General features: G+C 37.2%; 1 protein-coding gene across 5 annotated transcripts in view; it reads right to left on the bottom strand.

Moving 5' to 3' along the window:
* The window catches only part of stard8 (StAR-related lipid transfer (START) domain containing 8), a 64,884-nt gene that overhangs the window by 6,397 nt on the left and 37,810 nt on the right, over window positions 1-20,677 (bottom strand). For 4 of the 5 annotated variants that reach the window (XM_051109493.1, XM_051109491.1, XM_051109494.1 and 1 more), the window contains 8 exons: window positions 14,960-15,041; window positions 7,817-7,880; window positions 6,232-7,544; window positions 4,072-4,245; window positions 2,989-3,148; window positions 2,711-2,909; window positions 2,377-2,587; window positions 42-153 (listed from right to left, as the gene is read on the bottom strand). In XM_051109493.1, the coding sequence (XP_050965450.1) occupies window positions 42-153; window positions 2,377-2,587; window positions 2,711-2,909; window positions 2,989-3,148; window positions 4,072-4,245; window positions 6,232-7,544; window positions 7,817-7,880; window positions 14,960-15,041 (2,315 nt within the window). The remainder of the gene's footprint in view (window positions 1-41; window positions 154-2,376; window positions 2,588-2,710; window positions 2,910-2,988; window positions 3,149-4,071; window positions 4,246-6,231; window positions 7,545-7,816; window positions 7,881-14,959; window positions 15,042-20,677) is intronic. The other variant, XM_051109492.1, reaches the window with a different exon arrangement.

Here is a 20,677-nt window from a genome sequence, read left to right on the forward strand (position 1 = left end):
GACATCAGAACTCAAACACCAGAAAATTAAAAAGTGGTTACCTGGAATAGCTTCTTGCATTCTGTGATCATGTGACTAAGGCAGTGTGTGGCAGCCATGTTTTCACTCAGGTCCTTGTGGTCTGGCTTGGGTCCTCCTTTCCTGCTCATGAGCCTGTAACAAAAACAAACAGTAAGAGAAAAGTTGACAAGAAAACAGGCAAAATGTGTTCAACGAGAGATTGAAAAGCATTTTTGATGTTCATAATGGACTATGAGCTCTTTTGGAAGATTTAGTAGTAATTTTTCATTTCATTCTGTTTAAAATCCACAGACAACTCTTTACACTTCTTTCTTTTCTACATGCTCAGTGTGACACACAACTAGGGTGACCACCTGGCAATAGATCTGTTGGGGGACATAGATGTGATTTTGCGGGACAATGCAGGACACGTGTGAGATAGCATAACAGTAGAAAATGTATCTATGTAAATACTGTTTACATCCGCTGTTATACACGCCGATTTATGTTTCTGAGTGTGCACATACAAGCGAGAGAAAGCGCGTCTTTTTTATTGAAAGTTAAGAGAATCCAACTGTGCGTGCTCATTTTTACGTGCTACCACATTACAATAATGCACCCTAGACATTTGTAATTAAAATAACGCCATAGAAACCACATCAAACGAACTATTAAAATAAGAAGAAAGTGGCGTCTGAAAGCTGCCTCGATTTTCTAAATTGGCTATATCGAATAGAGAATATCGTGTTTTTCCGTGCGCTTGACCATTTCCGTCGGTAGTGCTGGATCACTTGATGAGGTCCGCAAATCCTTTGCGCGAAAACTATGCGGCAAAAAGATTAAATAAAAGGTTTTCTATAAAACGCAAAAGAATGGATGTTTTCTTAATATAAAAATTAAAAACCAACAGGCTGATGAAAATGCGGGACATTTTCCCAATATGCAACGTGCGGGACAAGGGGTGAAAATGCTGTGCCGTACACACGCAAAGCGGGACAGGTGGTCACCCTACACACAACACAAACATTGAGTCAACTTTTCTCCTTGCAACTGGTTGCAAGTGTGATTACTATAATGCCCACACCTGTTACTTGCCACAGGTGTGTCTAAATACAAATTACAGGAGCATCACATGCTTGAAAAGCAATAATTTCTTACAATTTTGAAAAGGTGACAATATTTTTGTTTAGTCCATTTTTGAGTTCTGTGTTCAATTTTATGAAGTTTTCTCTGTTCTCTGTTTTCTTCTGTTTTTTTGTGTTGTTGCAGTGCAAACAAAAACAATAAGCATGTGAATACCAAAACATTTGCAACTGGAACAATTTTCTGAGGGAAGTGTTGCATTTTCTGACAGAATTGCAAGGGTGCCAATATTTTTGGCCATGACTGTACATTTATACATAGAGTAATTTATCAGAGATCAAACTATTAGTTTGAATCAGCTTTGAACGTATTGTCTGTAAATCCCTCCCTTCCATAAGCCTACTCTGATTGGCCAGCTGGCCAAGTCTGTTTGTGATTGGAACAGAGAGAAGTACTTGAACAAGTTAGCGAATACTACCATCTGTGTCGCCAAGTCTGCGGATGTTTTTAATGTCGCGGATTGAAGCGACCCCAAATAACATCATATTTAGCTCCTGGAATGCAAATTTAAAAGGGGAACCCCAACAAAAGGCATGTATTTTACCCCCCGGAATGTGATTTTTAATGGGGGACCCCTCGAAACACAATTGGGCTTGTTTTGAGTAGCAGTTGGGTGCGTTTTGTTGTGAAAACCTGGCAACCCTGATGAACCTCTACATAAAACCAATCTGTTCTTAAAATAATAACAAAAACATTTTGTGTAACACTTCTGTAAGCGAATCATCCCCCAACGACAGTCTACGTTAATCAACACATTCTTAGGAAATAGTGGGTTCACAGCGAATTATCAGAACTATTTCAGTAAGACAGTAATATCGTGGTGTACCTGGAAACCTAAACCTAAAAACCTCACTTGAAAATGTACACAATGTATCAATCGTACTTACAGGTTGTGGTTCGGAGACGCTTGTTAGTACAGATAAAGAAGATTAGAATCCAAAGAAAAAGCCAAGATTAGAGAAGTAGTCCTTGTTAAAATGACGAGCACACAACAAAAGGTTTGAACTGAATTGATGTGGTATTGTGAAAAACCACTGATTCTTTATGGTCGACTCTTTCTTTTGAGAGACAGTATCTTTATGTATAATGCACTTGTTTGATTAACAACTTTGCAGACTGTTTATGTTGAAACATAGCTACCTTACAAACTGCAAAAAAGATATTTTTCAAAAACCCATATGACCCATATGATGGCTGGTCCCCCAACAAAGGCAAAACTTGACCCACACACACCTTGGTGAAGCTCCATCTTTCTTGGAGGCATTCAGGTGCAGTATGGAGGGTGCGAGACAGACAGCCAGATTCTCCGCAGTCATCTGGTTTTCCTGTGCAGATGCAATGTCACTGAGGAAATAGAGCAACGTCTGTAGAACCTCTCTGTTCTCATCCGGCAGCAGGATCACGGCTGCCTGCACGGCCTGTAAACGCTGTTCTGCTGGAACGACTACACACACACACACACAGGGGACAAAGCTGTAGAGCTGATTGAAGCAATGATGCGTTTGGCACATAAAAAATGCGAACTTGCGAACATAAAAAAATTTGCGAGGCGTTGTGCGTCACTTACACTGGTACACATGCAGAAAAGTGTCTGTAAGTTTGGAGGTGAGCACGGGTTCGGGCAGATCCCTGAAGTACTGTTTAATCAGGTCAGCCACATCATAAGCTGATTGGCCCTGGTAGGTCACATGATCGGGGGAATTCTCATTGAGCTGCCTGAGAGCCTGGATTCGGGATTTAACTCCCGATTTTCTGAATATTCCCACCTGTAGAGAAGAATTTGAGGTAAGAAGTGGGAAAAAAAAAACGGTGTGGATGTATGCGAGTTTTTGCTTACATACAGACCTTTTCTAGACACTGGCTGCGTAGGTATCTCATCGCCTGCTGAATGCTCTGTGGCAAAGGCTGACCGGTTCGCTGGACATTTACAATCGGTGGAACTCCAAACACGTGTTTATCTTTGTAATCCGGAACTTTGGAACGCTTCATAAACTTTGGAACGACCCTGACCAGTGACAGAGGGAAAAAAATGAATTTTTTTTTATTATGAAAGTATATACTGATATACTAATATATTCATGTATAAATGAGGTTTAAAAAGCACAATACTACAGGAATCCAATATATGGAACTGCAAGGTCATATCATTGCAAGATAAACTCAAAAATCACAGCAGCAGGATGTAGTAAGTGAGCAAGAGCAAATGGAATTGCAGTATGTATAAACCCTGTGAAAATTGGATCTGTCTGCTGCCTATGACCATGATGCCGGCCTTTGACTGTGGGGTGTGTGGGAATGGACGAAAGAGGAAAGATAATGCCTCCTCAGTCACCAGTGCAGAATGAAATGAATCATCTTTTAGATCTGCGAGCCATGACAGTGTCTGATAGACCTATAAGCTTCTCATCTCAAGTCCTTTCCGGCAGCTGAAGTTTAAAATGGACAAATGCAAAAATTATAAACCAATTTGCATACGTTTCTGCAATGCCAAATAGAAAATTACTGGAGAAGGGAAGAGTGTGTGTGTGTTTGTGAGCGTACATAAATAGAACTGTAATTTTAGCCCTGTTGGCAGAGGTAGATATGGAATGTAATTTTCATAAGCAATAAAAAGCCAGCGGGGAACAGATAGAGAGAGAGACAGAAAGATGCTGTCATTAACCGCATCTGTTAGAGCTGTTTTACTCAACTGATTGTGCCATTAAAAAACACTTTTGGCAGAAATGAGATTTCCCGCCTCAGACATAAGAGAGCATTAATGCCACAACTGACCTGATGAGTCAGAGAATGTGTCCACCACATCAATGTGTGTACACAATCACTCTCATTTTTTAGGAGGGGACCATGCCTTGAGCTGCAATCTTGTGGGTTATTTAGAAAATGCATGACCATGTACGAGTATGTGTGAATGAAAATATGCCTTCTCACCAGTTCCAGCCGTGTTTACTGGTGTCTGTGTGTTTCTCCAGGATGGCGGTCAGTCGTAAAAGGCTGAATTTCTGCAGCAGATTGAGCTGGGCAGCTGACTGCCTGTTGATTTCTAAAGACGCAGAGGTCACACTCGGACGATGAGAGTTCTGGAAACTGTGCCAGCGCAACTTCCTGAGGATAGAGAAATGGATGGAACAAACAAGAGTGAGAAAAATGACAACTATGAAAGGATAAACAGATGGATATAAATATAAAAGCGGGCACATTCACTCTCCTGGATAGCAGAGACACATGTAAATGTCTAGAAATGAAGTAACTTTATATGACAAAATAGCTCAGGTGAAAAAGCAGGTTAGCTTGCATGAACCTCCCTTTTGACTCTTAATGTGGCAGATTTAAATCTGATTTAACCACTCTTGTTCATATGTTTTGGACCTGCCCTCTCAAACTACACTGCTGTTCAAAAGAATGGGATCAATAAGATTTTCAATGTTTTTTTTTTAAAGAAGTCTCTCAAGAAACTGTAATATTGTGAAATATTATTACAATTTAAAATAATGGTTTTCTATTTTAATACTCTCTAAAATATAATTCTACACAATCCTTCAGTGTCACACAATTCTTCAGAAATCATTCTAATATGATGATATGATATTCAGTTTTTATCAATGTAGGAAACCATTGTGCTGCTTAATATTTTATTGGCACCTGTGATACTTTTTTCTGATTTCTTTGATGAATAAAAGGTTAAAAAGAACTGCATTTACTATCACTTTATATCAGTTTAACACACTGTTGCTGAATAAAAGTCTTCTTCTCTTCTCTTTTTTTTTTTTTTTTTTTTTAAATGTACTGGCCTCAAACTTTTGAATGGTTGTGTATATGGTTTTTGTATTTGATTTCTATTTTGAATAAATTTTTTTATTTGATGATGATGATTATGATGATGATGCATTTTATTTAACGGCGCCTTTCAAAACACCCAAGGTCACCTCACAATAAGGAAGAATAATTAATAAAAAATACAAAATCACTACACAAAACAAAACACAAACAACAAACACTCCATATACAAAAATAAAATACAATAAAGACTGAAAAACATATTATAAAAAAGCCTGTATAAAAAGATACGTTTTAAGACGTTTTTTAAAAGTCACCAAGCAGTCGCTGTTGCGGAGATCAAGGGGAAGAGAGTTCCATAAGCGGGGGGCAGCATAGCTAAAGGATCTGGCACCCACAGTAGTTAATCGAATCCGAGGTACCACAAGAGAAATTGAAAGTATCCTGAAAAAGTATTACTGGTTCCAAAAATATTAAGCTGCAAAAACTGTTTTCAACATTGATAATAAATCAGCAGATTAGAATAGTTTCTAAAGGATCATGTGACACTGGAGTAAAGGTAGAAGAAAACTCAACTTTGATCACAGGAATAAATTATATTTTAAACATTATTAAAATAGAAAACAGTTCTTTTAAATTGTAATAATATTTCACAATATTACTGTTTTTTTCTGTATTTTTAATCAAATAAATGCAGCCTTGATGAGCATAAGAGACCTCTTTAAAAAACATTAAAAATCTTACTGATCCCAAACTTTCGAATGGCAGTGTATGTTTGTCAAGCTCTTGCAACCCTTTCTTGCACATTCATTTTATTGTTTAAAAAAATAATTAATATGGTAAAAGTTATATTACCCTATTATAGTGTGCAAATTTGCTTTGTAAAGTAATAAAGAAATCATATTTTAAGAATGCTTAGGTACTTTCATTGGAACAAGACTTACAAAAAAGTCTTTACAAAAATCCTGACACAGAAAATGTGTTTTTCCAGTGAACAGATTTGGTGTACCCCAGGGATTCCCTCTAGGACCTTTAATCTTCATCAGTGATGAGTTTGCATGAAGTGGAATTATGCTTATAATATGGAAATAAACTAAATCCCAAACACAGACAAGCTGCAAGTAGGCTTTCAAGGTACACACAGCTGTCACTGTCTCCAGACAGTTTACCAAAAGACAAATGGAGTACCTCTCTCTCTATCACATTCTTTCACAACGCTTGAAACCCCTTGTCTGGATAAGTGCCAACTGCACTCACAAGTGTGGACAGGTCAAAATTTCCAGTCTATAAACTCTAACCATCAGTTTTACTCACCTGCTGGGTCTTGTGAGTGATGCCCCAACCCCTGAGTCCCTCCTCTCTCTCATTTCTCCTTCTCCTTCCCCTTCATTGACAGAGTTTCCTGGACTATCATAATCACTCACTGTTGTCCCAACATCCGACATGGATTGCTCGTCATAGTTCAGACTGCTGGGTAATGTTGTGTCCGCTGTAGATTCAGTCTCCGCAGTCGATTGGTCCTGCAGTTGAATGCCGAGTGACCGCGACCATTCGTCAATGTTGTGCTGTAGCCCATGTACATGCTGTAGAATGTCATCCAGATGCTGGAAGGCTTTCTCTTTTCCAGGATCGAAAATGTCACATGGACTGCTTGGTGTCTCTGGAACATTGTCGTAAATGCTTCCAATTGAGCTCAGAGAGTTTCTCCTCCTCCCAAAACCTGAGAGAAAGTCTTGCGAGCCACTGCGACTAATGCTTCCATCCAAGGACAAGTCTACATCTTCTCCCGCCCAGTCAATATGGTCAGGACTTTGAGAAACAGAGCGCGGACAGAGACTTTCGATAGAGAGAGACTTGGGGAAGGTTCCAGGCTTGTGGTCAAAGGGGAGGTGGACCACACGATCTTCTTTTCTCTGAAAGTTGTTTTGATTGGTTAACTTGGGCTTCTCCCAAGTTAACTGGTAGTCTTCCAGGTAAAGGCACGCTCTGTGAGGCTTGCGCAGAGTGGCTTTCTGGCTAACGTTACTGCGGCATATTGTATGTGACCGCCATGCCACATCTTTGCCAACTCTGCACTTATTTGTGGTTTGTCCAGGCAAACTTGCATCAGATGTACAGTGTAGACCTGAGGGTGGCTGGTGTTGAGTTAGCGTTGAAATGTTTCTTGGGACATTCTCTTTCTCGCAATCCCGCTTCTTTATTGATTCCTTCCTCCGCAAAAAAAATCTAGAAGGACGCTTTGGCTTCTCTCTTACGGACGGCAATGAAGATGAGGATCCAGTGTCGTCGTTCTCATCTTGGGCGGTTGAGACGCAAACTGATGACGCACCCTCGCCCACCGTGATGTCACTGAAAGCTGCAACCTCTGGAGAAGTTGTTTCCCGGGCACTGTCTAAGCTCAAGCTGCTAGCACTGAGGTCAGAGGTCAGCGAGGTGACTTCTAGGAGACTAATGTCACTCAGCACGCTATCGCTACTGCCTGAGGGTCGTAAGGTCGTGGCCCGATTGCCAGTGGGGACAGGGGTCGGCGAGAGAGTGCGGAGACGGGACCAAGTTTTACTCTCACGCTGAAACGCCCAGCGAGAGCTTAGGGCGCATGCGTCATCCTCTTCTGAGTCTTCACTCTGCTGATGTTAACACAAACATGCACACTTAGATAATGAAAAAGAAAGAGTATTTTGAAGAAAAGTAGCTAAACGAGAGTACCAGAATTTACTACTAAAAATAGCAAAAAAAAAAAGGGCATAGGTGAGATTTACAAGGCTTGTTAAAGTTAAGTGTAAAAGCTACCATCTAGTGGAAGTCAATACTAATGAAAACAGACAAGGGAAGAGCAGTTGTCAGCAGACATCAGATCACATAATTACATTAGAAGTGGATGGCATGTTTGTTTGTTTACCTGTTTACACTGGAAATGAACCTCTAAGCTCATCGCAGCACATTTGTTCAGGGTTGTTAACCTCCTAAACACACACATAAACACAAGGAAGAGCATATTTTGAGTGCTGTAGGATTTAAATTCACATTAAATTTACTTGTATATTCTTGGTTGGTGGGGCGGGTTGGCATAAGGTACTAGTCTGAGTTAAGCATGAAAATAACCTTTTAAAATTTGGAAAAAAAAAAAAAAAAAAATTTAAATAAATAAAAAAAATAAAAAAAACCCTTCACAAATCATTTTCAGCATCCACACTCAAACACAGGAGAACAGTAAGATTTTTGTATAACATATGCCAAGTGAACACATGTGCATAGGTCACACAAAAGACCATCTACTTCGATGAAATTAATTCACAAGTTGTGATCTGGTATAGTACTACCAGGTGTAAATGGACTCTCTCCTTAATTATGAAAATTATGCATTTCTATCACTTTTATATATATAGTATTTAACAAACATACTTCATTTTGCACCCTTTGTATTAGTTTGTATTAGCTGATCAGTACATCACACATTTAAAATGACTGAAAATACAACATGAAAAAAATAAAAATTATTTGACCTCTATATATAGATTATAGATATGATATCTATTTTTTGGATCTGTGTTTCCACCAGGGTCAGAAATGACCTTTTTCATTAAGGGGCAATATCTGTCCCCTGGAATTAATTTATACTTAAATTGATTTATACTTATAATTAAATTAATCTTTTATTTACATCATATCTGCATCATATCTGGAATTTCGCAAGCGTGCGCACTCATCAACAGCTCCAGGCATTTTCAGCGCTGACTATTCTAAGCGCCTGGCCAGTGAACGTGTTTTATTGGTTATAAGGCTCAACGCTGCACAAAACAGCACATAAAAGCAATCTGATGCAGTGTGAGCGAATCTGAATATAATTCCATGTATAGATTGTTTCATCGAACGTATGCGTCTGGCTCAAAGTTAACTTCTGGTCCGTGTTTGTTTATCAGTCTGGCTAGTTACTGGGGAAACCTCTATTTCTGCCACTCTAAAAGCACGTCCTTCTGGCAGAGAATGAATTTGTTTTTTCATTCAGCCCATCTGATTTACATAGCAAACTAGCAGAGCAGAGTTGTAGATGTGAACTTGTACATGTATATATTTCCCAGTGGAAGTGCCGTCACACATACAGTGTAAGTCTGCGAGGGGAGATGGCGAGCATGGACCACCACTATGTAAAGAGAGCACAGCTAATGCAACTTTCTTGTTATTTATTTTGCTTGTTATCAGAAATAATCAACTTTAGAGGGACGTTCTGGAAGTTTACTGGAAGTTATGTTTGGGCCACAAAAGCATGCATGCACAGCAACTTTTGTTTATGTTGTTGCCGTTGAAAGCATCTATTGACATGTTACATTAATTTTCAGATTTAATTTTAATTACAACAGACTTAATACGTTGTTTAATTATGGAGGGGCATTTTTTGCCCCTTTGTCTTGAATTTATGGGGCATTTTTGTTCATTTTGGTGGCTTTTTGCCACAAACCCTTGTTAATTTCTGACCCTGGTTTCCACCATATTTCGCATAGGATTAGTTTACTTCCAGAAAAAAAAATCCTGACAAATCACCCACCCCCATGTCATCAAAGATGTTTATGTCTATCTTTATTCAGCTGAAAAGGTTTTTTTTTTTTTTTGGAAAACCCATCGTTTCGTTAGATAAGGTCCTTATTCCTCAGCTGGGCCATTTGGAGTCCTATCAATTTGGACCTTCAACTCACTGATCCCCATTGAAGTCAACTATATTACTATTAGTAACATTAAGTAAAATCGTCAGCTGAATGACACCATAATTTAAGTACAAATTATATGTTCTTGTGATCAAGACAAAACCACAAAGTAAAACAGTGATGCAAATATAGACATATTAACCCACAAAGCCACCAAGTTCAACACATTCAGTTCTGTTTGGGTGTGCTTTTCGTGATGTTGCCTGAGCCTTGTTGATGCTCCCAAGTGAATTGCATTAATGTCACACTTGACAGAGTGATAAATCTATCAGCCCATGTATCCTTTCTAGAACGGTTTGAACTTGACTCTGCCGCTCCCTCCATCTGTGCCCGATTGGCTCTGACATGACAGTAGTTTTGTTAGAGCTAAGGAGGCATTCATCACCATGTCATCATCTGATTATCAATCTGTTTACAGTTGATGTGAGTGACCCTGAAGCGCGACAGTAAACGATGCGTTCATGAGCGTTTGGCCCTTTCGATTAATTAGTGCATTCAATGTGCCCTGCATGATCTCATTGCGCCTCTTATGTGTGTATATGTAAGAAGATGACCAATATTCATGTATGTGAGTGTCCCCATATGATTTAGCTGAGAAACTCATTACAGTTGAAGTACACATATTGCGAGACAAAGATAAATACAGTCCACACCAGCCAGTATGAACGTCTACAAGCATAAACGACCATCCATTTTGACTGATGGAGTCGATCTGCACCAATGCTCACAGTAGTAACACGTATAATAACACCATAGCGTTTGGCACGAGTAGGCACAGGATTTCTGTCGGACATATTGCTTTTTCTGCATGACAGACCAAAACTAATCCTAGAAAACACAAGAGGGGACTGTGTTTGGTGGCATTTGAGATACAAACAATAAAAGAATCTGAGAGTTTGTGCACATGAACATATTAAACTAATTACTCTTGGTGAATAATAATCAGTAGGAAGACAATAAGGCTACAGAGTGCCAACAATAGGCTAGCAAGAAGCTTGCAAGCAAACACTTAAAGACTGTTAGCTGTGTGCATCATTAGTCATTTTGCTGGTGTGCTTGTCTGCCTTTTTGAAAGAATTAGCTATTTTGTTGTCTTGCTTGTCTTCTTTCTCAGAAAAAAAGAGAAAATTCAGATTATTAAGAATATGGAACAAACCAAAACTTTAAAATAGGATATAAATAAAACGTGAGATTACGCCTTTCAGATTTCTTTTACTTCCTGTAGCTCAAGCAAAAATCATGGTGCTAGCAACACCAAGGTCATGGGTTTGATTCCCGGAGAATGTATGTAACTGATAAAATGTATGACTTGAATGTAGTCTGAATGTATCTGCCAAATGTAAAAATGTATGTCATCTGCAGAATTCAAAAATTTCAATTCAAAGGCTTTTTAGGACTGTTTTAAGAGATACAAGGGAGGGAACAGGAAATTCTTGGGGGCAAAGAACCATAATAAATAGGGGTGTGAAGAGACACTTATCCCAAGAGACGAGATGAGACACGAGATTGGGTTCACGAGAACGAGACGAGACGAGATTTTTAAACTTTTCTTAAGAAATCCTCAATGATGAAATATATAGGGAAAATAGTCTTTTATTCAACTGAAAAAGACAAAATGCAAAAATGTAGGTGCGTTTTGAACTTTATGAATTAAACTTCCATTTTAATGAATTTTATGCAGTAATAAACAACATTTAAACAAGAGCGTCACGATTCTGGATAAACTGAGAATCCCAGTTTTTAATAAAGGAATAAGATCACGTGGGTGTCTGAATCGAGATCTCCATATTTTAAGAATTAATCGTGCAGCCTTAATGTAAATACTGCAAAATGTTTTACAAGGATTTCGTCACGAGATCTCGCGAGATCTTAATAAATATATACTAGGACTGCAACGATTCCTTGATTTTATTTGAGTATTCGATTTTTTTTAAATCCTCGATTGCATTTTGCCCGAGTAATCGCCAAAATTCAACTCAAGTATCATCTAAAACTGAAAGCCAAATCTTTTAAAAGGACAGTTTGCCCAAAAATTTAAATTCTGTCATTAATTACTCACCCTCATGTCGTTCCAAATCCGTAAGACCTTTCTTCATTATCGGAACACAGATTTTTGATAAAATCCGAGAGCTTTCTGACCGACTTCAACAATTTCTCCTCTTTCATGTCAGTCTTCAATGCACATTCACAACAGTACCACAACGCAAGACTGACATGGAAGAGAAGAAATTGTTGAATAAAAAGTTACTTTGTTTTCTTTGCACACCAGAAGTATTTCCATAGCTTCATAACATTATGTTTGAACCACTGATGTCACATGGACTATTTTAACAATGTCTTTACCACCTTTCTGGGCCTTGAACGTGGTAGTTGTGTTGCTGTCTATGCAGGATCAGAATGCTCTCAGACTTCATCAAAAATATCTTAATTTGTGTTCCAAAGATGAACAAAGGTCTTACGAGTTTGGGACGACATGAGGGTGAGTAACTAATGACAGAATTTTCATTTTTGGGTCAAAATGTAACACTAACCACTAGGCTACAGCTCCAATTTAAACATGTTTTCTTGACAGCCACTGCCTCAGCAGTACAGATATTTAGTCAAGGAAAATGCCTTGCAAAAATACACTTGAAGTACCAGCTGAATAAAGCTCATAGCGGTTTCCAGTAGACAGCTGACTGACAGCATGAAATTTCACCTCTGCATTTTTGATGAGGTATACTTGGCAGTCTAGTTGATCTTAAAGCTATTTGCTAACATGGCCACACTGACATATTCACTCAAGCAGCGAGACAGACTCTGCAAGGAGCAAATTCATCGAGAGACAGTCTGAGATTTTTAAGTGCACTAGTAACCTGCTGTGGCTGAAAGACGAGCAGATGAGCTCATCATCTCACTAATGCAAGAGGGTCATCAGGTGTGTGACAGCCGGAATGCATTTAGAGCAAAACAAGTGATTCTGCACAAGGAGATCGATTTTTATATTGCTGTCGCAAGAGTGAACAACCAGGAAAAACTTTGCTTCAACATGTATTCAAAATATAAATGTTGGTTAAGACTGTATGTCCATACAAAACAAACATGTACAATATCAAAATCATGGATCTGACATTCTTTTACTTCTTTAAACAGACTGGGGCACAATCTCAACACATGTTTTATTCAGTACATATGTATTGAAATTGGTTTATGTACTGATATACAAAGAGACATTAGATTTAAGTTAAGCGATACCAGATATTGCTGATACGACGTATCAATAATAAGCAGTGTGATAATTTGCACCATCAAATAATGGTGTTTGCCTTTCCTTCCAGTGGCAGGGTAACCCAGACAGATACAAACGAAAGTTTGTATTAAATTAAATGATGCAGCATAACCAAAATACAAATAATATGCAGAAAAAATACTTAATGCATAATGCAGGACTTTTAAACAAGTCTGAAATACGCCTCAACATTTTGAAGGTTTTACTACTTCCAGCTGCTCATTCAAAAACATGGTTATGAGAGTGCATATTTTATCTCCATCTACAATATATGTGACCCTGGACCACAAAACCAGTCGTAAGTGTCAATTTTTCAAAACTGAGCTTTATGCATCATCTGAAAGCTGAATAAATAAGTTTTCCATTGATGTATGGTTTGTTAGGATAGAACAATATTTGGCTGAGATACAACTATTTCAGTATGTGGAATCTGAGGGTGCAAAAAAATCAAAATATTGAGAAAATCTCCTTTGAAGTTGTCCAAATTAAGTTCTTAGCAATGCATATTACTAATCAAAAATTAAGTTTTGATATATTTACAGTAGGAAATTTACAAAATATCTTCATGGAACATGATCTTTACTTAATTTCCTAATGATTTTTGGCATAAAAGAAAAATCTATAATTTTGACCCATACAATGTATTTTTGGCTATTGCTACAAATATACCCCAGCGACTTAAGACTGGTTTTGTAGTCCAGGGTCACATATTACATAAAGTCCATAAAGTAACAGTGACAGATCATAAACAATTGCTTGTCACAAACGCACGCTATTAAATTGATCGTAAACTGCTCTGAAACCGCAAGGTTGTATTACGCGCAACAGTGACTCTTTTCACTTTGAAATGTTCCCAGATGTATTTAATTAAATAATTGCCTTTTGAAGTTTAATCATCACATTAGGCTGTAATGCAATTCCCCTTTTTCCAAAGCCCAAATTTAAGACCTCTTAAAATATAATTAAGATTTTTATTATGCCATTTAAGACTTTTTACGAGCAATCTGAATCGAAGATGTTTTAAAACGAGAACCTTGCACTGTGACCAGAATGGTATTTACGAATTGTATATCGTTAATATAAGTAGCTTTGGATAAATATAACACAACAGAAGTTTTTGCAGCTGTCATTTGATGGCCTTCTCCTTTTACTTTTTTAAATTAAAAAGACTTAACACGATCACAAAATTAATTCGAATGATGAAAGTTTAATTATTTAATCTATTAAATATTCTAGTATCTTTCATCGGGTGCCTGAGGCTGTTTATAAGTAAGATATCAGTTTAGTGTTGACACTAGCATTGAATCTAAACAATCGGCCCTAGGAGACACACAAACATAGCTTCATTTTCTTCACAGCTTTAAATATAGATAACTACGGACATGCATACAATTTAGAGTTATGGCATTTCAGATTCAGCTGTGCGCGTGTGTGCGTGTGTGCGTGTGTGTGTTTCAGTTCTCTTAATATATCGAGCCACCCTGATGTTTTTTATCAGTAGCTAGCAGCCAAGCATACAGTGTGTAACAAGCCACTGTGGGACAAATGGTATATTCAATCTGCATCTCTCTCTTCTTCTATCGCCTTAGGACCAGTGACACCAGTTGCACCCTGGGAAATATAATTTCCCCCTCTCTGTTTACTCCTTATCTTTCAGAAAAGGCCATTCACTCCACCGTGACTTCTGCAGGTGTGACCGGTCACTTAATCACTTATTCCACATTGAGGGGTGAAAAGAAATAGAATAAAGTTAAGAATAAAAAGGCAACATACAGAACAATGAAGCATAGCAAGGCCTGCTGACACAAACGGCCAGTCGCCATGGTGATTAGAAAAGGATACTGAAAGTCTATAGAAAATGACGAATGCCCCCTTGTGACATGTGACTCACATTATTAAACGTATGTCATGAGCACATTACTTTATGAATGTTTATCATGCGTTATTCCCCCATAAATGCCATAGTGCAGTCAGGTACTGAGTGAAACTCAGGCCAGAAGGGATTATTGTGTAGGATGGAATATTTTTAAAGGGCTGTAATTAATATTTAAGTGAATATGCAATGGTTTCTCACCTGCATAATGCCTTGAGAGAGTCCTGATCCAGAAACTCATGGTCTCTCCTCACAGCAGAGATCTCGATGGGGAACAGAGAGGCTGAAGGAACACAAAGACGCACCAATTAATTCATTCAGCTGTATAATAGGGCTAATTAAAACCTACTGAGACAAAATGTAACATTTAATCTAGTGGTCAGTGAAAGGAAGAAAGAGAAAGAGAGGAAGTAAGATTAATCACACAAACGTCACGGGACACCGTCAACTTTAACCCACATATGAAGATGCGGAGAAAATGTATTTGCATGTGTTCACGAGAATACATAAATCTTGAGACTGAGTTGTTAGTATGTTCAGTCACAAAACACTGACAACACAAAGCAACATTATGATCTCAGCAATGTGGAAAACACGGATGGAATCATGAAATCCGGTCATAAAAATGGAATTTACAGAAGTAGAACACAGAATTTTCCACACGTTTTGAATGAATAAATCAAAAGTAGGCTAGTTCACTTAAAACAAAACACAACATGGACTAATTTCTGTGGATATTAAGCAACAAAAACATTATTTAAATATGAATCCCGCATGTTCTGCGTGTTTCTTTGTGAATGAATGCCGCAGACGCTCAGTTTTGTTTAATACACACAAACTGAAGCGTGCGTGACGCTTGCAGTGTTTTCAGCCTCTGTCGCCTTAATATACGAGTACATGAACACATAATCTCTAGAACTGCTTTGAGAGTCACTTCATAAGTATTTTACTGTTTCTTTTGAGAAAAAAAGATCATCAGTTCATATATAAACAGAAACTTAAAGGTATTCATAGGTATTCTTAAAGGTTAGATTTAACTTGAAGAAACTGTGACAGAAATATATTTTACTTAATGTAACGATACTACTACTAGTAATAAAATTAATATTAAAACATTATTTGTTAAGGAATGCTTACAATAAAAATGTGAAGAGTATTTCTGAAAATAAATAAATAAATAATTATTTTTTTTAAATCAATTACTTAAAAATGCTTTTGATTATTAAAATTTAATGAAACCATTAAAAACACCATCCAGAAAATTAATGGAAACCACAAAATTTGGGAAAAATAAACTTTTGGAATTGGGAAAAATCAGGAAAAAAAATGAAACGGATTTCATAGGGCCCTACATTAGCATACACATATCAACATTTATAAAATTCATATACATGCGTTTTTGTTGTTCTTCTATTATATGTTATAATGTTTAATTTGATGTCTAAGCTTGATGTAAAGTGTATTTGAGTGTTATGAAAGGCACTGATAAAATGCATTATTATCATTATTATTATTATTATTATTTATTTATTTATTTATTTTCAAATTGTTTGGCATCCTAAAACACCAGTGTGAATGGGAACTAAACATGTTTTGAGTTCACTTTAACATCCAGGAAAGTCAATACAAACACTTTTACTCTTTCAGTAAACACATTAGATTGATGCTTTTCAATTGCATTTAAAGGCACAATATGTATGTTTTTGCCGCAAAAGGGTGGATATTCAAAACGAACAAGAACCAGAGGCATGGTTTGATGACGCTGTGATTGAGTGTGGAATCAACCGGTACAATCCGATGGGTCTCGGGCAGAAATCACGTCCATGGATGTGCCACTGTATTAAAGACTTAAGGTCACTGTAGTATGAAGCATGGTGGGGCTGAATATCCACCCTTTTGCGGCAAAAACATACATATTGTGCCTTTAAATGCAATTGAAATATATATATATAATTTTTTTTAAATATCCAAAAACCACTAGAACGGTTTATATATTTTGCTGAGTTTTGTACTTCATCCAAAATGTTTCAAAGAATGTTTAAATCTAGCAATTTTAACTAGTGTAACACATTGTTACTATATCTTACACATTGTGCCTTTAAAATAATGAAGAAAAATTTCTTCTGGGGCGACAGAGGTCAATTCTAATATCTTTTAGGAAAGTATTTACAAACATACACATACTTTCATGACTAAAGATATATGATTTTTTTTTTTTTTTTTTTTTTTTTAAGAGGACAATAGAGAGGAGACAGGAAAGTGGACAGAGGGTGTGGTGGGATGAGATTGAGACATAAAGGTCAGATTTGAACATGTCCCTGTTAGCACAATAGATAATGTGTTTTGAGCACATGTACAACACAACAAAAATACACCGCTGTTCTTTGAAGCTTAGACATTCAGCAGGGGTCCATGACTGCTTGAGGATTTATAGTGTTATTTCTGGGGCTTTCATCAGCTTTTGTCTCATCACAAATTTTGTGGGAAAAAACAACAACATGAAAATGTGTTAAACAAAAGTACATTAAGTTAATTATAAAACAGCTCAAATTTGAATTGTTTTTTTAAGTAACATCAAAATATGACTTGATGTTACACCAGTAATGATTACATTAAATGTTTTTTTAAATGTGAGCATTACATATGCTCTGTCCATCTATCTACTAAGGGGTCTGTAACAAGACCCTAAAATATAGAAATGCATACACAGTGACGGCAATAATGTCTTACCGCCCTTTTTTTTTTTTTTTGGATAGAACAGAGAGACTGTGAGTGTGTGTGTATACCTGTGTATTGTTTGTGTGCCTATGTGTGTGTGTGAGTGCGTCAACATTGCTGAGGTGTCCCATTTCCAGGTTTTGTTTCAACCTCCTTCCCTTCTGGGTTGCAGATCCAACTAATGACACTAGTGCAGGAAGATTGCCAAAAAAAAATTCAGCTCACACAAAGAAAAAAAGAAATCTGCTGCCAAACAAAGTTACATTTAAGTTAAACTAGGCATTTCTACAATATGCAATACAGCAGGACACATACAGTGTCAGTGTGAACTTTAAAAGCTGCCATTTCTTTTTGTTGATCAGAGAACAAGAAGTTCTTCGTGTCTCTTCCTCTCGAAAAATGTCTTGGTTTTGAGTGTCCTTATCACAGGAGTTCAAGGAACACCAACAAATTCTTACTCAAACACTGCCAGACACTTAAATTTCTCTATTTCATACGCTACTTGAGGAAAATATCCAATCAATGCTGTTGCTCAGAAGGTGAATTACAGACACGAATGCACAAATAACAGCAAATAAAGCATCAAGGCCACTCTGCCACATTTAATGTTTTGTTTTTCTAAAAAAATAAAAATAAAAATAGAAGCATACATGTAGATACAGAATATAAAATAATCCCTTTCCAGGGGAAGCCCAACCAGTTTGTTTGTTGATGATGCAGTTCAGCCTCCAAACACAAAGTGACAACAACTGGCCTCATTTATTTTCCCAATACATCAATGTTTATTGCTATAAGCTCACTATTCAAAGGTAATATCACACATGAACCTGTTTTCAACAGCTGCAAAGAGAGAAGACACACATCAGCATCCCTGCTGTTTTAAAACAGCACCGACTATCGAGTTTTTAATAGAGCGTCAGGGGATGACGCAGAGACAAAGTGGGAAACCACTGACTGTTACACTGAAACTGGACATCAATAAACAGCAGAGATCACAGAATGCCTCAGCACCTACACCAATTCATAGCAGTTATTCTGTGATCAGACCCTGGATCAAAGTCTTTTTTTTTTTACTTTTTTTCAAGTTATTTTTATGCAAATGTCAAGAGGATGAATGAGTCCAAGTTCGCTTTGATATATATTGGTTTGAAAAAAAATCCAATAAGGACCTATGACGTGAACAGCGGGAACATCCTGGCAAGCGACGTATCATTAATTCAGCACATCTCTGTTTCTGTCACAGCCAACGTGGGTCAGGGCACTGCCAGCTTAGTCTGTGACATGCAGCAGGAAAATACACAAGTCTGTCAGAGGAAGCCAAGCAGATGACAGGTGTTTGTCAGGATGCTTAAATGAGACAAGTGAACGGAAGTGCTGCAGCATTTGGCTTTTAAATTTTCAGCATGCAGGTGGCAAAATTTTTAAAGCAAGAAAACATTGACAGTTATTTGTTTTAGGGAAACTAACATATTAGCGTGATGTGATTAACTATTAAAAAATATCCAATCATGCACTCTGTCTCATGCATGGGGAAAAAAAAAAAAAAATCTGCAATAAGGTGCAATTTTTGAAGCGGAAACAAAAAACCTATTTGCTACTGCAGGCAACATGTCTAACCACACCACACTTACCAAGAGCTCAGAATGAGTAAAGACCTGTTCAAGAATGGGTTCTTGCAAAGGAATGGTGCTAAAAGCATTTTTAAAAGTTACAACTAGAAATGCACCAATATTACAATTCTGGCTGAAACACATAAGCTGATATTATTTTCACCACTAATAACTAATAAAAGGCTAATATTAAAATTCTTGAAAGAAGAAATAAATTTAAATATAGATAGACTCTTAAAAAAAAAAAAAAAAAAAAAAAAAAAAAAAAAAAATGCTGGGTTATTTTTTTTACCCAAATGCTGAGTTTAGCCCGTTGGGTAATTTTATTGGGTTATTTTTAATATTTTTACCCAGGTGCTAGGTATTTTTTTCTGTAACTCAGCTGCTGGGTCATTTAACGCTGGGTTATTTTTTCTAGACTCTTAAAAATAAAGGTGCTTTAAAAGGATCTTCACAGCAATGCCATAGAAGAACCATTTTTGGTTCCACAAAGAACCATTCAGTCAAAGTCTCTTTCTTACCTTTTTATAATCTGAAGAACCTTCTTTCACCACAAAGAACCTTTTGTGAGACAGAAAGTTTCTTCAGATGCTAAAGGTTTTTTTTACGGAACCATTTAGACAAAAAAGGTTCTTCTATGGCATTGTGAAACACCTTTATTTTTAAGAGTGTTGGGTGCTGGGTTGAGCCGGTCTGTAATGAAATAGCCAAGCTGCTGACTTACAGCAGGCTTTTTGAGTCCTCTACAGGAGAGACAGGTTCTCAGCGTGCCGATTTGGTGCACTTCTTCAGCGAAATAAAGGTTTGTATAAATTTTATTTCATTTATAAAGTCTTTACTGTGTTGTAAACTATTATTCTACACAACGCAACGCAAGGACGAGATGTCAGTCAGCTGCGTCAGCAGCGGTTGTTTCACAGGATGGAAACACCTTTTTCCTTGCATAAAATAAATGGATTTTATTCTTTATTGTATAGTTTAATTTAGTTTGGTATTAAAATATGTTCTCTAATGTCAGTACTATTCGTTTAAGGGCAGATTTTGGAGTCAGTCACGGCATCTTTCCGCTACGAGTGAAATGCAAGGCCGCGGTCTGAAATTTGCAGTTACACCAGCAAACAGCAGCCCTTCACCGGCTCAGATTTCAGTGAAACACCAGCACAAGAATTAGCGCTATTTCGGTAAAAAGCGATTACAGAGAACGCCTGAATACACTAAAAACTAAAATGCTACTTTGAGATGTTACATTTTTTGTGTCTTAAATGTTTGTTAAATGAGTTTAAATGTATGTAATATTGTAAACTATGATGTATTCACCTAAATAATCTTTTTTTATGCTAATATCAGCTGATAATTAATATTGTATCATGTAAATACTGTGCATTCCAAGTTACGGCTTATAACTCGACAGCATCATAAAAACGCAGCACTCTTGGTGAGAGATAATGAAATACAGAAGGGTGTGATACAATAGCCTGTATATACACTAGAAGTCTGTACATAGATCTTAGTCATTTTTTTGGCAGGAATGAAAATGAGGCTGTGAGGGACAGAAGTACATAGTGTTCAACAGATTATACTGCTGTACTTT

This window comes from Labeo rohita, chromosome 5 (genome assembly GCF_022985175.1).
Source record: "Labeo rohita strain BAU-BD-2019 chromosome 5, IGBB_LRoh.1.0, whole genome shotgun sequence".
Classification (NCBI taxonomy): domain Eukaryota; kingdom Metazoa; phylum Chordata; class Actinopteri; order Cypriniformes; family Cyprinidae; genus Labeo; species Labeo rohita.